This window comes from Gambusia affinis, linkage group LG04 (genome assembly GCF_019740435.1).
Source record: "Gambusia affinis linkage group LG04, SWU_Gaff_1.0, whole genome shotgun sequence".
Taxonomy (NCBI): domain Eukaryota; kingdom Metazoa; phylum Chordata; class Actinopteri; order Cyprinodontiformes; family Poeciliidae; genus Gambusia; species Gambusia affinis.
This window is the reverse complement of record NC_057871.1, coordinates 29,766,078-29,789,885: the sequence shown is the minus strand read 5'-3', so window position 1 is coordinate 29,789,885 and position 23,808 is coordinate 29,766,078. Positions and strand designations below refer to the sequence as shown.

At 42.4% G+C, this 23,808-nt stretch overlaps 1 protein-coding gene across 7 annotated transcripts in view; it reads right to left on the bottom strand.

Moving 5' to 3' along the window:
* Nucleotides 1-367: 367 nt before the first annotated feature.
* fat1a (FAT atypical cadherin 1a) overlaps nucleotides 368-23,808 on the bottom strand; it is a 95,726-nt gene continuing 72,285 nt past the window's right edge. For 3 of the 7 annotated variants that reach the window (XM_044112914.1, XM_044112913.1, XM_044112916.1), the window contains 16 exons: nucleotides 22,046-22,432; nucleotides 21,602-21,816; nucleotides 18,665-18,802; nucleotides 18,330-18,473; nucleotides 16,293-16,490; nucleotides 14,591-15,184; nucleotides 13,016-13,238; nucleotides 12,803-12,934; nucleotides 11,329-11,486; nucleotides 10,248-10,716; nucleotides 9,820-9,973; nucleotides 9,170-9,280; nucleotides 8,437-9,080; nucleotides 7,396-7,533; nucleotides 4,528-4,563; nucleotides 368-3,135 (listed from right to left, as the gene is read on the bottom strand). In XM_044112914.1, the coding sequence (XP_043968849.1) occupies nucleotides 2,465-3,135; nucleotides 4,528-4,563; nucleotides 7,396-7,533; nucleotides 8,437-9,080; nucleotides 9,170-9,280; nucleotides 9,820-9,973; nucleotides 10,248-10,716; nucleotides 11,329-11,486; nucleotides 12,803-12,934; nucleotides 13,016-13,238; nucleotides 14,591-15,184; nucleotides 16,293-16,490; nucleotides 18,330-18,473; nucleotides 18,665-18,802; nucleotides 21,602-21,816; nucleotides 22,046-22,432 (4,412 nt within the window). In that variant the 3' untranslated portion in view covers nucleotides 368-2,464. Of the gene's footprint in view, nucleotides 3,136-4,526; nucleotides 4,564-5,612; nucleotides 5,673-7,089; nucleotides 7,153-7,395; nucleotides 7,534-8,436; nucleotides 9,081-9,169; nucleotides 9,281-9,819; nucleotides 9,974-10,247; nucleotides 10,717-11,328; nucleotides 11,487-12,802; nucleotides 12,935-13,015; nucleotides 13,239-14,590; nucleotides 15,185-16,292; nucleotides 16,491-18,329; nucleotides 18,474-18,664; nucleotides 18,803-21,601; nucleotides 21,817-22,045; nucleotides 22,433-23,808 lie in introns of those variants that run through there. The other 4 variants (XM_044112915.1, XM_044112917.1, XM_044112919.1 and 1 more) reach the window with 3 other exon arrangements.

Below are 23,808 nucleotides of genomic sequence, written 5' to 3'. Positions count from 1 at the left end.
TATGATGTGCATCTAATTAGACTGAAATAAATATATATTCCTTGTTAAGAAGAATCCCTTTGCTTCTTTAAGTTTAGAATAAAAATAGTTTCTTGGAGTTTGGTGGTGGCATTTATCTACAACAATATCATTTAAAGTAAAAATGAAGTCTGCTCCATCTGTCATCTACTGCAGATCGGATTTGAACTTCTTTTAACCTTCTGACAAATAAAAACAGAAATCTGAACTACCACTTTAAAATAAAGTCAATAAATCTATTTTGAACAAAAACCCTGCAGCAGACTTATTACAGTGGAATTACTACACAAACACATCAAAAAGCCAGTTATGAAAACATCCCAACAATAAAAAGCACACCAGAGAATCATTGGCATTTTTTAGGAATAATTTATTGCCAGTAGGAAAGCGTGAGCTTGTGGCAGTACTCAATAAAAACCTTAACAAGACCATAGCGTTGCTCAGACACACAGACACATGAAAAACGCCCCCGGTGCCCATGAATAACTCTGCACTATAAATATATCGGGTCCCATTATCTCGGTGGAAAAATAAACAAGTTTCAGAATCAAAATGTACAAACAGAAGAAAAAAAAAATAACAAGATTATGCAGTCGTTCACTGAAGACCCATTTCTGCAAAGAGCATTTAGAGACGATAAACTTTTTTACGAGTACACTGTGATCAGAAAAGCCTCGCTTCTCCTTTTTTTTTTTGTGAATGAAAGCACAGAATGGCTGATTTCACACCATTTAATCACTTTTTTTCATTGAAAATAAAAGCATAGAATATCTACAAAACCTAGTAAATCTTGAAATCAAAACTGTACACATAGATTTACACTGAAAATGAGGATTCGTATAAAAACATCTCGCTTGTCTTTTTTTTTTTTTCTTATTGAAACAAAAATATTGTCACGATTTTTATTTTCTCGGATGATTTTCTGTTCTACACTGAAATGTTGATCCTTCAGAAAACTCACCTTTTTAGCACGATAAAGGTTAAACTTAAACGAGACATATTATGCTCCATTTCAGCTTTTTCTTTCTTTTTTACCCCCTATAGTTCCACTTTGCTCCATTCTAATTTTTTACACAATTTACAAAAACATCCAGTCTTTTTCCATACATTAACATTGAGATTTGCTCTTAGCTTCATGTATTTAGGTTTTGTTTTAGTGATTTAATCAGTTAAATCTGTTCTGTAAATGAGCTCCAGCTAAAAAAGACAACATCCCTGGAAATGTAAAAGAATAAACTGCAACAACATGGACTGTAACTGACAGCGCAGCAAGATGAAACTTCCACTCTAAATCCTGCAGGTTCTCTTCAGAAATGCCCAAATTTCGCAGGTGTTTGTGAGGTAAACCGAAGAGCCACCTGCTCTCTGTGACACCAGAGGTTCTCCAGGCAGTGACGCTCCCCGGTGTGCCAGAGCCTCTCAGTAGATTTAGTGCATAGAAGGTCATAACATCATAAATGTGTCTCCGGGCCAGTTAGATGTTCATGGATGCGCCGGAGCTGCTAACAGATTCAGACTGAACTGATTTTGCTCACATTGACTGTTTTCATTCTTTTCTTTTAATTATTTAAACTTTGATTTACATGAAAGTCCAAGCTGTGGGATTCTATTTCTAGAACAGGAAAGAAAAGCATAATAGGTCTCCTTTAAAGTGTTGGTGATGTCATCTTAAAGGGGCAACAAAACGGCTCCTTTTCCCTCTGGATGTTTTCTCTGGCCTCTCATTCCTCCTTCTGCTCATTTGTGCCTCTGTTTCGTACCAAACGGTTGTCATTTCGGCCCTTTCAGTCCGGCCAACATTCACAGGGTTCTAAATGAAGAGACGTGTGTGACATGGCGACCTGCTGTGAACTGTGTGTGTAGGTTTGATGTAGGACAACCTCAGGTAAATGATGAACCGTAACATTTCAATCAATTTTTGGAAGTGGCTGAGAATGAGCTAGCAACTTCAATTCAATTCAAAAATACTTTATTGATCCCAAAGAGAAATTAAATAATAAAAGCTTTGTCTCTTTGGCCCATCCTCAGCTTCGTACCAATCAAAAGCAAACGGCTTCGTACCGACGCTCAAACCACCAGCTTTGTTAGAAAGACGACATCCTAGAATCACTGATCACAAGGAAATCATTTTAAGCAATCTCTTGTTATTTACTGAAATCAAATAATCATTTCATTGTCACAGACTATCAGTAGCTTATGGAGAGGAACTTTGAATCATTTGTTGTCAAAGTGGGCTCAAAGCGTTCTAAGAAACGACCAAATCCAGAAAGATACAAAACGACGAAGCAGTGAAAGAGCAGAGCCTCCCAGAATCCCCCAGCCGCCCCTTCCAACTACGGTCAGCTCTCTGGTGTGTGTGCTGCTCTCTGGTGTCCACATACTGTGAATTATTAGTGTCGGTGGTATGTGTAGCTGTGGGTTCAGGCACTTTTGTTTGGATCCAGTGTCAGACTTCAGTGTGCTGTTGGGAGTTCAGCATCGGGATGGTCAGCTGTTCAAAGTGGCCTTCCTCGCCGCTCTCGTAGTCGCTCATCATGGCCTCCGACTCCTCGCAGCACGCCGACATGTCTGAGCAGGAGGCTGTGGAGGCGTACAGAGACATGGACATGTCGTCCAGAGCGATAGAGTCAAAGTCCCGGCCGCAGCCTAAGGCGTACTCCCCTCTGTAGCCACCATTGCCCACGGTGGAGGCCGGGGTGATGGTAGCGGAAGCGGAGGATGCGCCCTGGCCCTCGGCGTCGCAGCCACCGCCGCTTGGGTAGGAGTGATGCGGCAGGTACTGGTTGAGGCTGTAGAGCTGGGGCCGGGCCGGGCGGCGGCGGCCGGAGCTTCCCGAGCCGGGCTTCTCCAGCTCTCTGTTCAGGGAGCGCAGCGTGTCGCAGCGGTCGCCGTACTCCGGCAGAGGCGGCGGCGGGAGGTCGTCGTTTACGGGGAAGTCCTCCGGCGGTGGAGGGAAGTCGCTCTCGATGTCAAAGCCGCCGGGGTAGTAGTCGGTGTCCATGGCGCTCGGATCGTTGTACTGAGGCGCGGGAGACTCCACCACCTCGTAATGCGGAAACTCCTGGATTCCAGGAAGCTGAATACTTGGCATCCAATCAGATGTGTCCCAGTGATATCCTGTCGGATAAAGAGAGGCAGCAGCACAAACACAGAGATTAGGCCTCTGCAGTGGAGACGTCAGACATGTTCATGTTAAAAATCAAAGTCATGCTGGAGCTGCTGCTGGGTGAAGATAGAGAGGTTCTACATCCTGCAGACATTTGTCACATTCTGCCATGTTCAGGTTATAAAAAGCTGGTTTTAGTAGAACATGGAGCTTCTGGGTCACACCGGTTATTAACGTGTTACAGAGGATGTTGTTTAGACAAATCGATAGCATCACATTTAAGAACTGACAGGTTTTAAGTCAGTTCAGTGTCGTTTTTCTGTATCAGCCGACATTAAACCTCAGATAACTGTATCAGAATTGGTTGTAAAGAAGTTGATTGGTGCATCACTCATAAATAGCAATCTTTTTTTTAAATTTTACAAACAAATGAGTTTAGATTCAATTAATTTACAGCTATTTATCTGTTCATTCATGAGATTAGAGTCTGTCTGGATTTCTTTTATGAGTGCAAATGAATGTCTAACAGTTAGAAGTTAGACAGACAAACAGTGGGTTTTATAAAACAGTGACTCTACAGTAAACAAACATAAAAAAACAACGTATTTAGCTGCTTAAATCCACTGTCAATGCTAATGTTCTCTTAAAGGTTCAATTAGAGCATGTGAAAACATTTCTACTATGACTGCATTATATGAGGAAAACAATCATGTCATGCATATATTATGCATATATTATGCATAACAGCATAATATATTCATCTTTATTGATTGATGAATATCTGTTTGTTTGTTTTTTATAAAGTAAATGTTAAAATTAGAATACAGAATTTATAACAGAAGCTGTTTTATGAATTGCAAACGTCAATATTACAATCCTGACTGGGAGTCGATATGTTGTGATTAGACTTTTTATTTTTTTGTTTGTCAACATGACTACAGCATTTCAAACTTTTACTATCTATTCCAAAATTGGAATCTTAAAACAAAAATATGACAATACGTGCTGCAATAAAACCATAGTAGATTAAAGTCACACTTTGGAATGATATGATAAACTAAGATTATTGCTTCTGCTAGATTATCTGTTTAACGCAGATCTGTTTGTCTTGCTTTAACATATTAATCCCTTTATGCTAACAGTAGGATATGAAAATGTAAGATTTTGGATATATATAAAAAAATGAAAACAGACACAAACACAAGTGGGAATACATCCGGTTAGGCACTGAGTAATCAACAGGTCACAGCCTCACACCATGCGAGGTAGCGCTTTAGAAGATGTCACCTTCACCTCACAGCCAAACCCTTCTCACTTCAGATTTGAGAGTTAGTGGTAAAGCGTTTCAGGATGGGATCAGGAGCAACAGAGACCACCAGACAAACAAACGTGTAAAAAGTCACCTCTCGGGTTCTTGAGATCATGAGCCAAAAAAGACTCTTAATGCGAGGCAGGAGAGGGAGAGAGAGAAACAACAGGTCACGTTAAAACCTCAACAATATGCTGAGAACAACAACCAAACAGAGGGGGGGACGGGATGAGACGCAAATAAAACAAATGCATAGCAGCTTTGTCATTTTCTTACACATTATGGGGTGTGATATTCCTTTTGTAATTTCTACACACAGTTTTGGTCAGAATATTTTATGTACAGCCATCACTGCCATAAATATCTGATTCATTTTGGGCTCAGAACGATTCACCTAAATGATTCGTCAAGTAGTTCATTTCTAATGCACAGCAATTTAAAAAAAAAAAAAAAAAAAGAATTGGGAGAACAACTTTCAATTTGTTGATTTTCATTGATGCAGCTTATAAGTTATGGGCTCAAATATATACATACAGCCTCCTAATATCATGATGAGTCAGAGAAACCACACAGTTTTAGAAACACCAGTCTGATTCTGCTGAGTATTTGAACCGCCGTGCTTTTATCAGCACGAGATGATCCATCGATCCATCCCCCCACCCACCCACTCATCCACCCATCCAGTAATGATGTACATAAAAGGTTTTATAAGTTAACATAAGTTTTCCTTTGATAATTTAGACAAACTTTGACCATCCTGCTAAGAACCCTGATCAGTTAACCAACAACCTTGTGGATGGCTAAAAAATGTGTGTGGTTGATGTACAAGTTGCTAAGCAACCATTAACCATTAATACATCCATAAAAAATATCATGTTTTGAATTTGAGTCTGTATGTATAGATTTGACGCCGTACGGATTAGAAAAAAACCCAAAAAACTTTTAAAATTCCCTTTTCTTCCAATGGCTGTGTTTGAAAAGCTACTGAAGAATTTAAATGAATCACCAAATTCCACACATTGCCATCACATTCCTGCCCAAAACGATCTCAATCCAAACATGAGGAGGTCAGAGTTTGACGAGGGCTGCTTGTGTAAGACAATGACAGAGTGTCAACCTGCACTGGACACCAAAACACAGAGGGACAACAGCACCGGTGGACACAAGCCAGAAGAGTACCTTCTCCTTCCACAGTGTCAACAACAGAATTGACAAGGTGGATTACTGTCACAATGGAGGCTTGTGAGAGGCAGAGGGGGTTGGGGGGAGAGTGGATCAAAGAGACCTGACATTAGTAAAAATGAAAGCCTTGTAAATTTATCAAAAAAGCAAAAAAAAAAAACAAGCAAACACAGATGGAATGTGTTTGGAGTGATGGCAGCACACACCGCGGTCCTGGTCGCTCTTCACACACTTTTAGTCTTTGGAGCGTCAGCACTGAGTCTGAGGGGGTTATGGCTGGGGATGAGACCGTGTCAGAGGGGAACACTGTAGCGATGGTGATGAGAGGGTTTGAAGGGGGGACGGGGGTCAGGGTCTGTTTGTGCAACATAACACACAACTACTATGTACTGAGAACCAGAGGGAGCCACTCACAGTACAGATGGAAGAATCAGGGAAATTCCCCAGAGATCTGAACATAAATTGTTTTTTCTGTCAGATTTGGATATGTTCTGATTTTTGAAGGGGTGGATGATCGATATGATGATGGACTGACCTTCATCATCTACAGGTGCATCTCAGCAAATAAAATACCATTTACCAATTTATTCAGTCATTTCACTGGAAAAACTGAAACTTGTGTTAAGTAAATCAAAGAAATATATAGTTCTAGCTTTTTACTTTGTTCTGCTAGTTGTGATGATGGCTGTGTTTCCATTACCAACCTGTGCAAAACTGTCAAAAAAACTACATTTCAAAATCCTCTGAAGACTACAACTATTCCTGCACTACATTTTATCCTTCCACTAAACTTTCCTTTCATATGTTTGCCAACTTCTGTTGGAAAAAGCTTTTGGGTCTTTGTCACTGCTGAATCACTGTCAAGTCAGCCATTTTCCCATTGAGTGTGTAGGACAAAATAATAATCAATTCTGTTTAAGAATCTGCATTTTTTTAAATGTTTTCTGAAATATTGAAATTGTACCAGAAAATTAAGTTGTGGGTTTTACTTGTTGTCAGCAAAGAAAATCCAAAGTACATGCTAAAAATATACCACTATCTGATAAATATAAATAAGTTTGACAATTTGAATTGTATTATTTAAAAATAAATACTAGTAGATGGTATTCTGATTGACTGATATGAACCTGTAGGTGAAAACGAGAAAAATTAAATGAAAAGATGGGAGAACGTAAGAGAAATAAGAGTACCCTGGTAAAATACTCTTCGATGTTAAACATCCATTTGTCTCTAAATTCACCAAAAAAGAAGAACAGAAAGAAACAGAAAAAGACAAAATAAAGGATATGTAGGAAAAAGGTCAAATAAAAGGAAGAGATGAGCGACTTTGAAACAACCGTCTTCTTTCTGAAATAACGTCACAAAGTGAGAACAAAGAACCGAGTCCTAAATGGTTTCTAGGTTTTCCAATCAGTAATCTCAGACGAGGGACTTGTGATTCTTCCGTCTGTACGGACAGTGACTGAGGACTTACAGGCCGGACCCCCTGCTTAAAACCTGGTTCTGGATCTGTGGACCGATTTGATCCAAATGGGAGCTGAAGCCCCGCAGCGAAAAGAAACAGAAAAAAAAAAAAAAGTCATGTGACCCCACAGCCACTACTGGGTCATTTATTCAGCACATGCAAAAGATAAAATAAATAAATAAATAAGATCCTAAGTGTTAGCTGTAAATTTACCAGGCATCACACAAAACAGGAATAAACTGGTTGCAGAACGCCTGAATGTTAAAAATGTAGAGAGCTGTCAGGTTAGCGGGTCCTGAACTGACGGCGGCGTACCGTTGTCGTCACATGACTCTGACTGGAAGGAGCTGAGTGAGTGGACCTCAGACATGCTGCCTCTGGTGTTGTACAGCTGACAGGCGCTCTCCTCCACTGGCTTCTTGGTCAGGCAGGGATCCAAGTCCACTACTTTAGCTGCAGAGAAGCAAATCAACCAAGCATTGGGATACACAAAGCATGTTTTTACACAATCGGATAAATATAATAAACACTCAGTTCAGGTTGGGCATCACCGCTTTCCTCTAAGGCTGTCAAACGATGAATACTTTTAATCTGATGAACAACAGGGTTGCTGTGAATTAATCCTGATTAAATACTTGCTAACATAAATAAACTTAGATAATACGTTTATTTATTAACTAAGTTTGCAAACTTAGTTAATAAAGTTTATATTAACTAAGTTATAGTTAGTTAATATAAACTTAGTTAATACATTTATTTATTTATAGGAGGTTTATTAGGGCTGTCAGAGGTTTTCTCATAACTTTGACACTATGTTTTTGTGATTGTTCATAGCAGTTTAGTGTTGCTTAAGTCGTGAATAGCTGAATGTAAAAAAAATATTTTGCTACATTGTTTTATCTACACAGTAAAATAATTTAGAGTTTCTTCCTGTGTTCTGAGCGCTGTCAATCAAAATATCAAATATCATTCCCCCTCTTCCTATCCAGCAGCTAAAAGAATCTGTTGTGAATGGTAGGCTAGTTACGATTGCCATTTTAATTTCATCGGCACAATTAGCAGTGCATGCACATGAATGATTGGCAGCGCTAAGCCCCTCCTCCTGGCTCTGATTGGCTGTTTCCAACTGGGAGCTGCACATTTCTTCATTTTCTTCATCAAGCTAGCTGAAGGAGGAGATGGAGGAGATTGGTCTTTTGACAAATAACATGCTGTCAAAACATACTGACAGCTTTAACAAATACATAAAAAAAATATATTTTTGATTAAAGTAACAATGTGTTCATTTTGACAGCCCTACTTTCCCCACATTATAATAAGTTAGATTTAACAGCAGCCAGAGGGAAGCGGACTTACCGTCGTAGTCATAGTCCCAGTTGGGTTTCTGTATGGAGTCGCTGTCTGACACAGAGTTGGATGGAGGAGGCGGGGGCAGGTTGGGCGCCACACTGCACACCGCCACGGTTTTCCGGTGTCCGTGAACAGAATCCGGGTTGAAAGTGGTGAACTCCGGGTGCTCCGGGATGGTGGAGCCTTCGAACGAGTTCCTGTCCAAGTTGTTCCGCGAGTCGCTGGGAATGCTGGGAGTGTAGGAGATGGGGCGCACGGGGACCTGAGGGGGGATGTCAGAGTAGATGTTCTTGTTGAGCTTGGAGTCGAAGTACGGCCTCTGGAGGAAGGAGTGAGGCACGCCTGAGCCGCCGGGGTGCTTGTCGGCGCCGCCCGTCTTCGACTTGCTGCGGCACGCTCTCTTGCGGATGATGATGAAGAGGAGGACCAGGATGAAGATGCTGAACACGAAGACCACGATGCCGATCACCTCCTCCAGGCCGATGTTCCAGGGGGTGGAGACAAACTGATTCTGCACCTCCTCCGGGAGATCACACTTCTGCCCGCGGAAACCCAGAGAGCAGTTGCACTTAAAGGAGCCGTACGTGTTCTGGCACTGGCCCCCGTTGGAACAGGGGTTCTTGATGCACTCATCGACGTCGCTCAGGCACCTTGGACAGAACGGAGAGGGACTCAGTGAGGTTCTGATGCAAAGCGTCGATCTGATCCAGATGGAGAATTTGAGTCCAAACAGACATACCTGTCTCCCTGGAAACCAGCTACACACTCGCACACCGGACCATCCAGGCTGTCGATACACGTCCCGCTGTTTTTACAGGGGTTGTCTCTGCAGTACGGCCCCAACTGGCACCTGAGGAAAATGAGGATGGACAGGAGCTTCACTTCTGAGATGTGTTGACAGAAATCATTTTGTAATTACATTTCTGAAGAACGGATTATTGTGCTTTGTTGATGATTTTCTAACATTACAACTGGAGAAACCCAGACTGAGCAGGATCTTGTGATTACTGAACCAGAATAACCAACAAGTAGAAATTTTGGGGTGATCATTATAACGTCTAAAATATGTATGTGTCTATCATTTATTTCACAAAATGGTACATATTTTAAATTACATTTTTAATGTTATATTTTTGGAAAGCCTTACTCAAAAAAAAAAAAAATAAAAATCTCAAAGCAAAACATTTTCAAATTCATTTTTGCATCCAGTGGTTGTTTTTCAAAAGTTACTGGAGTAGTACAATCAAATTAATCACTAGGATCCTCAAATTAACACATTTCTTCCCCCAAATAATTTAATCTAAACATGAGAGGAACAGTTTTTGTACATTAGAAATCACACATGGCAGCTGGGCTGATTTATTAGCAACACATTTCTATCATCATTACCTCTGTCCAGAGTACTGGCCTCGGCACTGGCAGTAGAAGTCGTCGGCGCGGGGAACGCAGGTGCCGCCGTACAGGCAGGGGTTGGAGGTGCAGGGGCTTATTGCAAGCTCACACTGGGAGCCCATGAAGGAGGAAGGACACTTGCAGAAGTATCCTGTGGAGTTCAGGCAGAAGAAAGCTAATGAGGACGAGGCAGTGAGCATAATATTCTTGCAATCAGAATTCTGATGAGGAATGGGATTTTTTTCCTTTAATTATGCAGGTGTTTTGCGTAAATCTGAACAAATTTAGCATATTTCAAAAAAAAAAAAAAAAACTTGCAGATGAGACTGCCTTGATGTATTTCTTGTGTATATAATTTATGATTCTTCTGGTTTAGGGTCGATGTGAATCGGTGCTAATGATCAAAGGAGCAGAGAAAGACTCACCTCCATTGACCAAAGAGACGCAGCTCCCTCCGTTGGTGCAGGGGTTGCTGGAGCAACTCTCCTCAGGTGCGAGGGCGCATCCTGGGGCCACGTCCACCATGTCCTCCAGCACGGCCTGCGCCCGCCGCGCCCTGCTGTTCAGCGGCAGCTCCAGGCCGTTCAGCGCCATGGCCTCCATGCAGCCGCGCAGCCCGTTGGCGACGGGCAGGCTGCGGCCCAGACGCTGTGAGGAGTGCTGGCGGACGTGTCCGCCGAAGTAAATGTTGTTGTCGAGGTTGAGCGTGCGCAGGGTTCCCGGAGCCGTGCCCGAGGCGGCGTGCACCTGATCCAGCACCAGCTTGGCGTAATTACCGTCCACCTCCAGGGAGACGGAGTGCCACTCCCCGTCGTTAACCTGGGCGCTGTGGACCGACACCAGGCCGGGTCCGCTGCCACAGTCAAATTTGTACTGCAGGCGTCCGTTTACGATCTGTTCCAAGAGACGAAACGCTGCTGAGTTCCAGAGTCAGAAGAAAGTCTGAATGTGCAGGAAAGGTCAGCAGGCAAGTCATGTAACCTGACCTCAGCTCGCAAAACTGTTGTTCCCAGTTTTGAGAAAAACACAAATTTTCATACAGCCGAAAAACTGTCTAATCCTACAGTCTACATCAATAAAGCTTCATTTAGACACTAAAGAAAGCTTTATTCTTTCATAAACATTGACTTTTGTACAAACATCTAAAATATGAAAACAGTTGGTGTTAAAATCCTTAGATGGCAGCCTGAAACTTGAACGCCTCTTTGTCTGGTATGCAGAGCGCTCCTCCAGACAGACTGAAAAGGAATGTGTGTAAAACTCCTGTCTGCTTCCCTTCAGTACTAAAATAGCTTGCGTTAGTTTTTTTTCCTACCAGCTAGCCACATTCCCATAGTCAGGCGTGTGAATGGAGCTTTTAAATGCCCTGTTGAACCCTTCAGCCCTTGTACACAGACAGAATGGGCTCAGAGAAAGGGAGAGGTCTGTTTCCTTATGCAGCTCTTTAAATTTGGAGGACAAAGGTTCAAATCCGAAGATGCGATTACATAATGAGTTTGAACACACCTCAAGGATGCTGTAGTCTGTCCCTTTCGCGTACATGACAGTGGCGTGGCTGGAGAAGGTCCGGAGCCTCAGAGACAACTTCATCAGCTCCTTGTTGTCGTTCTCCATCAGACGGTACTTCACATAACCATTTCCATTGAAGGTCAGTGAGTGGCCATCTGAGACAAAAAAATAACATTCACTGAGAACAGCAAGAGCAGCAAAGCACTACAAAACCAACACATGCAGCTCGGGAGACAAGATAAAATGACCTGACCAACAGCTATCAAAAAGAAACGTCTTATTGAGTTTTGAACAGAAAAAATGTCAGAAAGCCAAATAGCCTCGTACATTAGCATCAATGGATCTTACCAAGCTCCGCCCACAACTGACCTAGAAAATTCCATGTGGCCACAAGTCTCACAAACAAAACGCCATGTTTACATAGAAACGTTGTTTCTATGTAAACATGGCGTCTTCCACTTCGACCGTTTCTCTACAGTGTATTTCTGACTCCATTAGAGCATCATTTCTATCGGATTTTCACAATACATCAGCTCCTACAATGGACAGAGGAACTAAGAAGTTCATATCATCTTTTTTTGATGATATCAAGGTGTTTGAGCCACAGCGATGCCTCCAACATTGTGCATGTCACCCAAAGTGCTTTCGCTCAATGAGGAAAATGGCAGATCCACACACCCTCTACATCAATATAGCTATGGACAAGATCACTGATGCCTGTTGTTCTTGCAAGGCTGGGTAAGTCGGGCATTCATCGTTTTGTAGGCTACTTATGAAATCAGTGGGTGATTCCTGTGGTTTGTTGGCAAATGGCTAGCCTGATACACTGTACTTGGTGCTAGAGTGGCTAACACGAGTAACAGTTTAGTCCAAAGCCTTTTCTGCTAAAATAAAATCTTTAGTGTATGTCAGATTCGAAACATTGCATATTGATCTATTTAGCTAACGTAAGACTGTGTAGCAGACAGGCTTCAAGGTGTAGAAGTTGTACCAGTACAGCTATTATGCTGTACTTAGCTAATGGGAAGCGTGTGTTTGCGAGATGGCCACGCACGTGGTAGCCACGCTACCAGGTAGAATGGGCACCAATGAGAAGCAGCCCTTGTGGTAAGGTCCATAGTAACCATGGAGCTGATAGTTTACTTTAGCACTGTTAGCATCTAACATTTAGCTTATCTTGACATTCTTACAGTGTTGACGACATGTTTATATTTTGTCTCTCAGCATCTACTGAGTACCTAAAATGAAAACAATTACAAACAACATCTGTTGTTTATCATGTGAATTGTGTGATGCAAAAAAATAAAATGAAATTTCCATTGCATGTGTACAATAAGCTAATTTATATTTGTAAACACTATTTGCACAGTTATCAGGTCAGTTAATGCACTGAAACTTTACAGTGGTTTTAGCTCCGGAAACGGTGGTTCATGTAGAAAAGGTTTTAATATAAAAAAAGAAAAGTTCCTACCGGAACATTTGCCCTTCTTGGCCTCCGGACACACACAGCTGTAGACGGTGTCTCTGGGGTCAGCCACGCAGTCCATCCCCTCTGGACAGGGGCCGTTCTCACACAGGTTGTTCAGGACAGGACACTTTCCGCCTAAATGCCACGACACATCGCTGTTATCAACAGGAGAGTTAATGGAATCACCCAATGTGTGTGTTTATGTGATTGAAGTACCGTCACACTGGCACGTGGCCGTCCTCACGTGCCGCGGCGTGACAAAGCTGAGGCGGGCGGTGCTGTATGTGGACATGGCGGTTTTATCCAGGGAGATGACCTCGTCACAGAAGTGCAGCGGGCAATCCAGACCCGCACACAGCTTCTGAACCACACGCACGATGCGGACCCCGATCATGTCCTCGATCATAGCCGCAGAGGAGTTAAGCTTGCGGAAGACGACCTGATGAAAATTCAGCAGGAAATGACTCAGTCAGAGGGATTAGTGTGACCGGCGTGTCCAAAGTCAGTCCTCAATGGCCAGTGATCTGCATGTTTCACTTCTCTCCCTGGCTCACCACACATGATTCAAATGATGGTTCATTGGCAGACCTCTGCAAAAGGCTTTACATACTGAGGTTGTAGTTGGAGCATTTGAATCAGCCGTATTGGAGGAGAGACGCATTGAAAACTGTCAGGACACCAGCCCTCCAGGAGCAGATTTGGTTCATCCTGCTCGTTAACAGAAAATTCTCTCTTGTGGTCGTTTTTTGAACAGATTTAGCAAACATCATCAGATTGAAGTTGCTAAAGAGTCGGGGTGCACCGATTACTGATTATGGTTGATCACAAACATTTAAAAAGCCTGATCTACTGATTCTGATTTAGTTCAATACCAATTTTTTCTTTTACTGCGAAGTTGCTAAATATAGCGACTATAATTAACCAATTGAGCAGTGCACCCTACTGAAAGGGGCAGTATTATGTATTGTCCAGGCACATAGTGCCATTTTATAACACAATCAAGTAACTATGTTACCTTCAGTTGTTATAAAAATTCTATGACTATGAAATATGACAAAAAAGAAATTTGTCTTCATAATTTAGTACCTTGAAATTGGGCCTTTATTTACAAAATAAGTCTCTTTCTGAAACTCTGGATTCAGGAAGTCATCACAACATGTCTCCTCTATCAACCCTTTAGTGTTTTTACCAGAGTTTCACAGAGAAGTACCATAAGATACCAACTTTATTTATGAAGCACTTTATACACCGACAGGACCAAAGTGCTATACACATTCATAAATACAATGCAATTAAAAAATAGAAAAGTAACTCATATTATGAACTCAGCAGATGCTCAGTTCCACTGGGTGTTTGCTAATTGCTGCTGACTAGTCTGAAGGAGCTGAGAGGGGGAGTTATGAGGAAACTCATAACTCCCCCTCTCATAACTCCTGAGCAGTTTCTAAGCTCAGGAGATTAGAAACTGCAGCTCCAAGGAGGAGCTGTGCCTTAAAGGTGGATCTTGATCCCACCAAGAGTTTTGCACAGCTGAATGGTTTCCATGAGAGATTGAAGAATTTCTCAGACATGATTGAAAGAATCAAAGTAACACTCCAGGTATGTTTTTGATGAGGAAATAACATTATACGCTCAAAAAAGTTGATTTTACATAATAGTAAAAAAAAAAAACAGGTTGCCTAAAAATAATAATTTAGACCGGTGATTTTAAAATGATGCAAAGTTAATAAAACCTCATGAGTGAAATATAAAATACACCCTTTTGAAACTTCCTATTCTGGCTGGTCTTACCTCTTGGGACTGGTAGGGGCTCCCAGATCTCTCCAGAGTCAGCAAGACGTCCAGATCCCCTTGCTCCGGCTGAAGGCTCACCAACTGGACCTCGCTCCTGCGGACCCCAGCGATGTTCCTGAGCGCCCGCTGGAAATTCCTCCAGTAGTCCCCGATGAACTCCTCTGGGGCGATGCTTCCGAAGCGCACCGCGATGGAGTTGTCCAAGGCCTGACGAGTCGCTTGGCGAATGTGTACATTGACGTCTGCCGGCGTTGTGAAGCGTCCATCGGTCACCGTCACGTTCAGGGGGTACTGGCCCACATCGAGCGGCCGCAGGGCGATGATTTTGCCGTCCGAAGCTGACACCGAAAACAAGGCTCCGCTCTCGTCTGCTGGCATGGAAGCGGGAGCAGCGAGGCTGTAGGTGAGGGTGTCGTAGATGTCCTGGTCAGTGGCGTGGATCTTTCCCAACACGCCCCCGGGGTACTCATCGCCAGCAACAGAGACGAAAATGTCCAGCGGGAGTACGGCGGGGGGATAAACACTCTCTTCGATGATTCGCACGCTGACGAAGGCGGTGGAGGACAGCTGGGGCTTGCCACTGTCGGACACCTGCACAGGAGAGGAGGACGGTGAGGCGTTACCTGCCTTCCAACACCAGAGGGCAATCAAACTCTTCCACTGCTGCCTCAGTCCCTCGGCTAACAGCATCCACACGTTGCAAAGGCACCAGATACAGAGAGCCAACAAAACATTAACGAGATCAAACATCTTAACAACCACACTTTCACGGGATTTAGCTGTTGGTTCTGCAGGAAAACAACCAACAGCAATGACTCAAATCAGAGCTTGAGTCTTGTGTGCACAACGACATCACACTTTTCATGTCCCATCTGCCCACACATTTCTCCTCTGTTCCCTTCCACCGAGGGAACACGTGACAGAGCCAAATCAAAGCTGCTCTCTGTCCTATTTAGTCCTCTATAAGGTGCTTTGAAGCAGCTGTGGACTTTCATAGACTTTTAAAATACTTGTGTTAGTTTATAAATCACTCAACATCTAACCACCACAACGCATTAAAGATCTGCTGTTGTATCAACCTTCCAGACCTCTCAGGTCTTCTGGTTCTAGTTTTGATGATGCAGAATTCAGCTTCTATGCACCACAAATCTGGAACAAACTTCCAGAAAACTGCAAAACAGCCGAAAGGCTGAGTTCCTTTAAATCAAGACTACAAATCCACCTATTTAGCATTCCTTAGGAGTCATAATTAATAAAACATTAACCAACACATTAGGAGTGTAATGATGATTTTAACAATAACTCGTGACAAACTGCAATATTGGTTATTGGCTTTCACAATGTGTTTTTGATGTTTTTATGTTTTAATGTAAGTTATGTAAAGCACTTTAAACTGCCATGTTGCTGAAATGTTCTACAAAAAGAATCTTGATCAATTGATTGATTTCTACTTCTATTCAAATCAATTCACATTAAATTTGATTTTACTTCTGTTCAACTCCTCCGGTAAAGTTACTCTCGGTGCAGCAAGCTCTCAGTAAAATACTTCAGGGGGTTTTAGGTGAGTAAGCAGACTGCTTGGAGAAGCGATGGAAGGCAGGAGGGAAAAGAATGTGGATAAACAGAAATCTGCTGAAGCTCGAAAGTTTAAGTCGATGCAAACCGCCGACCCTCGTCTCACCTTGGCTCTGCGACTCACCTGCGCTTGAAGTAAGTAGTGGTCTTTAGTTTTCCTGCTCAGCACCCCCATGGTCACCAACATTCCCTGCTGGTTGATGTGGAAAACTCCGCCCTCGTTCCCCTCCACGATGCTGAAGGTGAATGGTGGGCCGTTGTGTGAAGCGTCTCGATCGCTCACGGCTAGCTGAAGAATGCTTGTGCCTTTTGGTCGATTCTCCTGAGAGTCACAAGAGGTGTGATGAGACGACGTGCTTTGCTTGAAGACATTGACTTCTGAAATGCATCGATGCTGCTTTGTGGACTAAAGGAGCGTTGCTGAGCTGGACAAAAGGCAATCTGAAACTGATCCCACCTCCACGGAATATAGGTGCATCTCAGTCAATTGCAATGATAATGGAAATCAAGACTAGATCAATAAAACCTCTGTGTTCTTTTAAAAATAGTTTGTGAATAATGGAAATGACAGAACTTAGCTTGAAGAATCCGGCTTCTGGAAGGTTTTGTTTTAATCCTGACCTTTTCTGACTTTTTATAGTTTTTCCAACTGAACAAAAGAAGAGCTACCTCCATGATTCTTTATGTTTCTAAAGTTTCCGTTGGCTCTGATTCACCAGACAGTAAAAGTTAAAAGAACAGCATGAGTTTGAAAAGAAAGTGTTCTCCTGTTCACATATGACATCTATTGGATCTTTTGCAACCCATGACATTCATTCTGCAGAGCTAAAAAAGAAAAAGCTATCAATCTTCCTGTGGGTATGTACAATATGTGTAGCTCTGGATTTTCCCCCTCATAGTTGATTTCAGAGAATTTACTGCAATGCTTTGATCAAATCCCAATGGACCATAAAACGGAGGCAGTGAAGAGGTGAAGCAACGTTCTGCAGCAAGCTGGCATGTGTTCTGTCCACTGATTACATAAATAAATTAGTTGCAAATTCAATCCAGTATAAAGTAAATATCATACAATTCTTTGGAAACCCTGACAGTCATAAATCGTCTAATTTATATTAAATTAGCTGATATGTGGCAACCATATTCCTGTGTTCTAATGGTTTAGCTTTGTTTTATAAAGTGTTGTAAGAGAGCATTTGTTCTGAAGTGGCATTACTGAATTTGTTTTTGTATGTTTTTTGTTTGTTTTTTTCCATTTTTTCTCCGAAGAGTTTTTGTGGTGCTAGTGGCTTGTATTTTTGCAACAGTAGGCAAACAGGAAGGAGGGCGAGGAGAGGGGGAAGACATGCGGTCATCGGGACAGGGAGTCGAACCTGCGACGTCCGCGTCGAGGAGCACGCCCACAGCACACCCCACTTTTGTATGTTTTCTAAAGATGAATGTAGCTGTATGTGTAACTTACATAACTTACATAACACATTTTTGGAGGAAATTCTGGGATAGGCTTTTAGTATGTTCTAGTCGTTTTCATGATGCATGTTTGGCCAAAGGCTGCATGGATTTATGGATGTAGGATTGACATGTAGGAGCTTTGGATGTTCACTTTCATAATTGTAGATATAGTTATCAGTTGATAGCATGCTCCACTAGTTTAGCGTTTTCATCCTTCTCACAAAGGTCTAAACTTGCTGAGTTCATTCATCAGTTAACTTTAGTGCATCAGTCACTTTACTATCCTTCCTAAATGCTGAGGGAAGAAAGCATTCTCTCTTCTACTGAGCTTCCGCCAATCTATTGATGCAGCTCCCTTTAATGTTTTTTTATCCTCCCCCCTTCCTCTAATAAGCCATCCCCTCTCATCTTTCCACCTTGTAGATTTCTCTCTCCTTCACTCCCTCCATCCCTGATCTGTGTTCCTGCGCTTTAAGATTCAACCTCTGTCTTTCAATCCCCCTGCTTCTCCCTTTTTCCTACCTTTGTTCTTCCTCCATCCTCCTCCTCCTTGATATTCTGCTCGCAAAGCCTTCCGTTATCTCTTTCTCCTAATCTCTCTCCGTGTCCGCTGCGATCCTTCCTGCAGCCCCTCATCTGTTTCTCCCTCTCCATCTATCTTTTTCACTTTAATCAGCAAGCTGCACTGACCCCCCCTTCAATCCCTTCTCACCTGGATGATGAGGCTGTAGTTGGCCTGGGAGAAAAGGGGTGGGTTGTCATTGACGTCTGAGATGTCAATGTTGATTATGGCGCTACTGGAGAGAGGGGGCACCCCGTTGTCCACGGCGACCACCTTCAGAGTATACCCAGACATCTGGGAGAAACACAGAGCAGGAGTTACTGTACATGAACAAAAGTGCTCTTCTAAGCAATAATGCAAATCACTAAACAAGCCTCCCTATTAAGTCGGCATGAGTCTGATTGGATTTTGCATTCACTACAATTAGCTCCTCAATGGATTACATTGCATGAGAACAGCCAGGAAGTATCGGCTGCTCTACTTACTCTCTCTCTGTCCAGCTGGCGAGCGACTTTAAGCTCCCCCCGCAGCGGCTCCATGGTGAACGGGCTACCTTGGTTGCCATCCACAATGGAGTAGCGGATGTGATTGTGGGACGGTCCATCAGAATCCTCGGCCACCACCTTTCAGTCAAAGAGAATTCCACATAGAATCAGTTAACGACATATACATGCACAAATAACGCTGCTAAAAAATTAAGAAATCTGCAACAGAAAATTTCCATTTCTTAGCAGACTGTTTTATTTACCATGGTACTTTAAAGCTGCAGTTTGTAACTTTTATAGAGAATATGATTTTTATAGATTTTTTTAATCTGTCATTATGTTCTGACAGCATAATATAAAACAGATAATCTGTGAAACGATCAATCTCCTCCTCACTGAGCTACTGTTGCCTTCTGTAGAAATGCACCACTTCCAGTCAAAAACAACCAGTCAGAGCCAGGAGGCGGGCCTTAGTGCTGTCAATTATACTCATGTACTCGCTGCTAAATGAGCTAATGGCAGAGAAAAAATTCACAGCTACAGCAGTACCATTAATCCAGGGGTGGGCACTCCTGGTCCTGGAGGGCCAGTTTCCTGCAACTTTTTGATGTATCTCTACTTCAACACACCTGAGTCAAATAATGAGGTCATTAGCAGGACTCTGGAGAACCTGACTGTTCTTGGGAGGTGATTCAGCTGTTGGATTCAGGTGTGTTGGACCAGGGAGACATCTAAGAGTTGCAGGACACCGGCCCTCCAGGACCAGGAGGGCCCACCCATGGATTAATCCAACGTGATCGGTCGGCATGCTAACTAGCCTTAGCATTCATGATTGGTTCTGCTATCAAGAAGAAGCTGGAGCTTAGCAGAGAGAAAAGGGGATGAGCAGCACCACTTAAAGGGTGACTGACAGTGCTAAGAACCTCCTCCTGCCTCCTGGTTGTTTCTTGAGTTTTTTTGCAGTTTTTTTTCTCATATCACACTTTGACAAATGTGCAAATAAATATTTTTTGTAATGAGGGGAAAATATTTGTTCTCTGATGTAAAAAATCTGCGACAGACTGGCGACCTGAAACGTTTGCTGGAGACAGGAACCAGCATCCCTCTTGACCCCAGTTGGGACAAAATGGATGGATGGATGAAGTAAAAAATGTAGAGTTTTAAAATAACAGAACCTTATTTCATTATTAAAGTACTTTGAGACGACATTTGTCTCAAACTGATGTTAGCATCAGTAGTAGTTAGTAGTAGTAGAATCAGTATTAACTTGTTAATACGGTTTACTCATGGCCGTAAAATACCAAAAATATGTTTTCTTTTGTTTTCATTTGAGTTGTACAAGATAAATGCCGCATCATATCATATGTGGAAAATGTTGCAAAATTATTTATCAAACTGTCTATCCAGCTGCCATGATTTTTCCTTGCATCAAAAATCATGGCATTTTAACAGGGCTATATTTTTGAGAGCCAATGCAAAATTTATTTAGCTAAGCAGATTTACACACTTACACACCCACACACACAACAAATCCTACAGCACTGAAAATCTCAAATGTCAAATACAAAAAAAAAGAAGATCCCTGGGGAAATTAGCACACAGAGGATTTATAGGTATGAGACAATGGCATGCATTAAAATCTAATTTTCTGATGGCTCATTTATATTCAGGTACCTTATATGTACAGATAAAGGGCTGGGAGTGGGGATCATTTTCAAACAGAGGGAAGACAGAAATCAATAGGGAGTTAAAATGAGACGGACTAAAGGTTACAAATACCTCGAGTTGAATAGGAGGCCTAATGAGTCACATGCGTTAAGATTCTCCGGCTTTACTATGTGTGTCAGATATCGAATCAGAACGTGGCGTTGCAGTGAGCATGAAGAGCAGTGGTCCTAATTTAGCTGCTACACCAGATGGTGGTTTGCCACAGGTGCAGATATGTGATAGTGCATTCAGCGAATAATGGACGGAGAGGAGACAGGCCGTGAGTGAGGAAATGAAGCACAGAGGGAGAAGGTGAATGAACTGACACATCTGGCTGGAGGGAAATCAGGAGTGATGAAAAATGTCAAACTCTTCATATGGTTTTGGAGTGATTATGGGTAACCAGCAAGAAAACAAAAAACAAAAAACAAAAACGTAATCTGCTCTGTACAAGCTAAGCATATCTCAGAGAGAACATGTATCCTTACTAGTGCTGTCAGCCGATTAAGGAATTTAATCAATTAATCACACTCTGCTGCTGTGATTAATCACAATTAGTCACTATGCCTAACTTTATTAGCATGATATGTAAATATAGGAAACTTACTCTACTCCACACACATAGAAGCATAGCAAACTTGTTCAGGGCACAATTGACAGATAAGGTTATATATTATTTGCTAGTTCTTGAGTGCACCACCCCTTTCTGATGCAGCCCTGAGCAAATGCCAATATTGAAAACTTTATGCATATTTTTTTTTTTAAAAGAGTTTGCATGCTTGGTTTCATTGTCTCAAGCCAAGCATGTCTGAAGATTCTCAGCTTTTCAAGTTTTTATATGAGGGTTAAAATGATGTCATGTTGCTTTAAACATGAATTTGTTAAAGTTGCTTTTCTGTTCATTTTCTATGGAATTACTCGAATGAGGCGACAGTTGATTGTCATCATCCAGCAGAGTGAACGGCCTAATTCAAGCATGGAAACTTCAAGCACATACATGCAGATGTGGACACGAGGGCTAGAGACGACTTTTGTTGCTGCCAGTTGTCGCAGAAAACTTTCACCTCCACGTGTGTCGAGTGCATAACGTGCTGCTGTTAATTAGTCAACCCCCTTTCAAGGAGAAGCTTTTAGGTCTAAATAGGTAGTTTCACTCATCTACATTATATAATATCAGAGTGTTAAAGTCTTCAGATTAATTGCATTAATCTTGACACCGCTAGGCCTTACTGTTAATATGGCTTTCCCGAGCTCGGCGTCCTCGCTGATGACTGTAGTGTAGACGTCCTGGCTGAAGATGGGCTTGTTGTCATTGACATCGGTAAGGTTGATGTTCACAGTAGCAATGTCGCTGAGCGGAGGGGAGCCTCCATCTGTGGCCTCCACGGTGATATAGTATTCATGAGATGCCTCATAGTCCAAAGCTTCGATCACAAACACATCGCCTGCAAGGCAAGAGGAAGTGGAACTAAAATAACAAAATAAAAGTCTACAAATCAAGATTTTTTTAAAATACATGGCTGGAAATCCCTACAATCAAAATAACATTTGGAAAGTTATCTGGATCTTAAAAACAACAACAACAGTGAATTTAAGTAAATTTCACTTGATGAAACCCAAACCCAAGCGGAAAACTTCAGATTACATAAAAGTAAAACCAGCTTGGTCACATACCAGCGCGGGGGTCCACACTGAACCTGCCATGTTCATTCCCGCTGATGATGCTGTAGGAAATCTCCCCGTTAGCATCGGCGTCGCGGCTAGCCGCCTGCACTCGGACCACCTGAGTGCCCACCGCCACATCCTCGGACAGGTTGGCCGTGTACTCCCGGTGCTCGAACACCGGCGGGTTGTCGTTGATGTCCAGCACCGAGACCACCACCTCGCACAGTGAGGAGTGACGTGGAGAGCCCCGGTCGCTGGCACGGGCCTTCAGCTCGTACACCGACTGCACTTCGCGGTCCAGTGGGCGCTCCAGGGTGATCACGCCGCTTTGCTCGTCAATGGAGAAGAAACCATCAGCAGAGTCGGCCAGGGAGTAGACGATGTCACCGTTATGACCTAGAATGACCAAAAAAAAACCAGAATTGTCCATAACACTTCATCAATCACTCTTTTAATTCATCAAATGACAAAGTTCAATTTACAATTAGTTTGAGAGTCTGGTTGTTTAATTATAACTGCCCCTGGTGTAGCAATGATCATTTAACCCAGGTAACTGGCACATCAGTTCCTCTTAGGGTGCATTAAATTCTTAGACTTGGAGACGATTTTATGATTCGTCACACTATAAATACAGACATAAATGTACAATTATTGTGATTTACATATATTTAAAAAAATAAAAACGGTAAAGTGTGGCAAGCAGAACCACAATTTTCTGCAATTGCAGCTGTAATTTCCAGTCTTTTGCCTCTATATGCCTGGTAAAATTCAGCCCCTTGTTCTACATTTTGCCTTGTGTGCAGGGTCTGAACGCTCGGCTGATGGGAAGAGATTCAACAAATGTGGACTCCGTTGAAAGTTTTACACGATTGGATCAATTGCTGTCACTCTGATGTGACATATGTGATGTGCCAGCTTGGCGGTGAAGGAAGCTACGCTATGATGCTTACTGAAACTTGCACGCATTGTTGACAACCATCCTTCACCAAACAGAGAGAAGAACCCAGTCCAACGATACCTTGGCAAACAAATTAATGTCCTAAGAATTCGTCTTGATCCAACTTTTACTGCTCAATGTTTAGAAGCGTGGCCAACACGAACCGAATGTCTTCATTCACTTCCTCTGCTGCCATTACCAAACTACAACTACAGACAGAATACAATTCCAAAAGTTGTGTAATCGTTCACAACTCCTTCTGTTTGCTGATTGGCCCAGTTGAGAATCATCCTCAGTTAGATTAGTTAAAGATTATCTGTGAGTTTTTTTTTAGTTATTGCATGTATTTTCTGCTGTACATTTTTTTTGGGGGGGATTGTTTCTTTACCTTGACAGAATGCTGGTCTGTCACATCAAATCCTATATAAAATACATTCCACCATGTGGTTGTAAAATGCAAAAATGTGCAACGTTCAAACAGTACAAATACTTTGCTGTAAATGATCCATGGTTCACTGTGAGCGCTGGTGCTAACCGCCTGATCTGCCACGTTCTCATAACTCATGTCCTCCCACAAGTGTGATGTACCCGGAAACGAGACAGAGACTGATCACGATAATAATCATAATGCTTTCCTGCAGGTGGTCCCCATTTGGAATCCGCTATTATAGTCCCATTTATCAGGTGAGTGCCCTCCATCCTGTCTAGATCTCATTATCACACTGGAGAGATGACCGTAGGGAACCCCGTTTATAAAGATCCTCATCACTTTCATCCGGTCGGAACGTTTAGAAGACGATTGCTTGATGATACTTAGGAGAATTGTTTAGAGTTA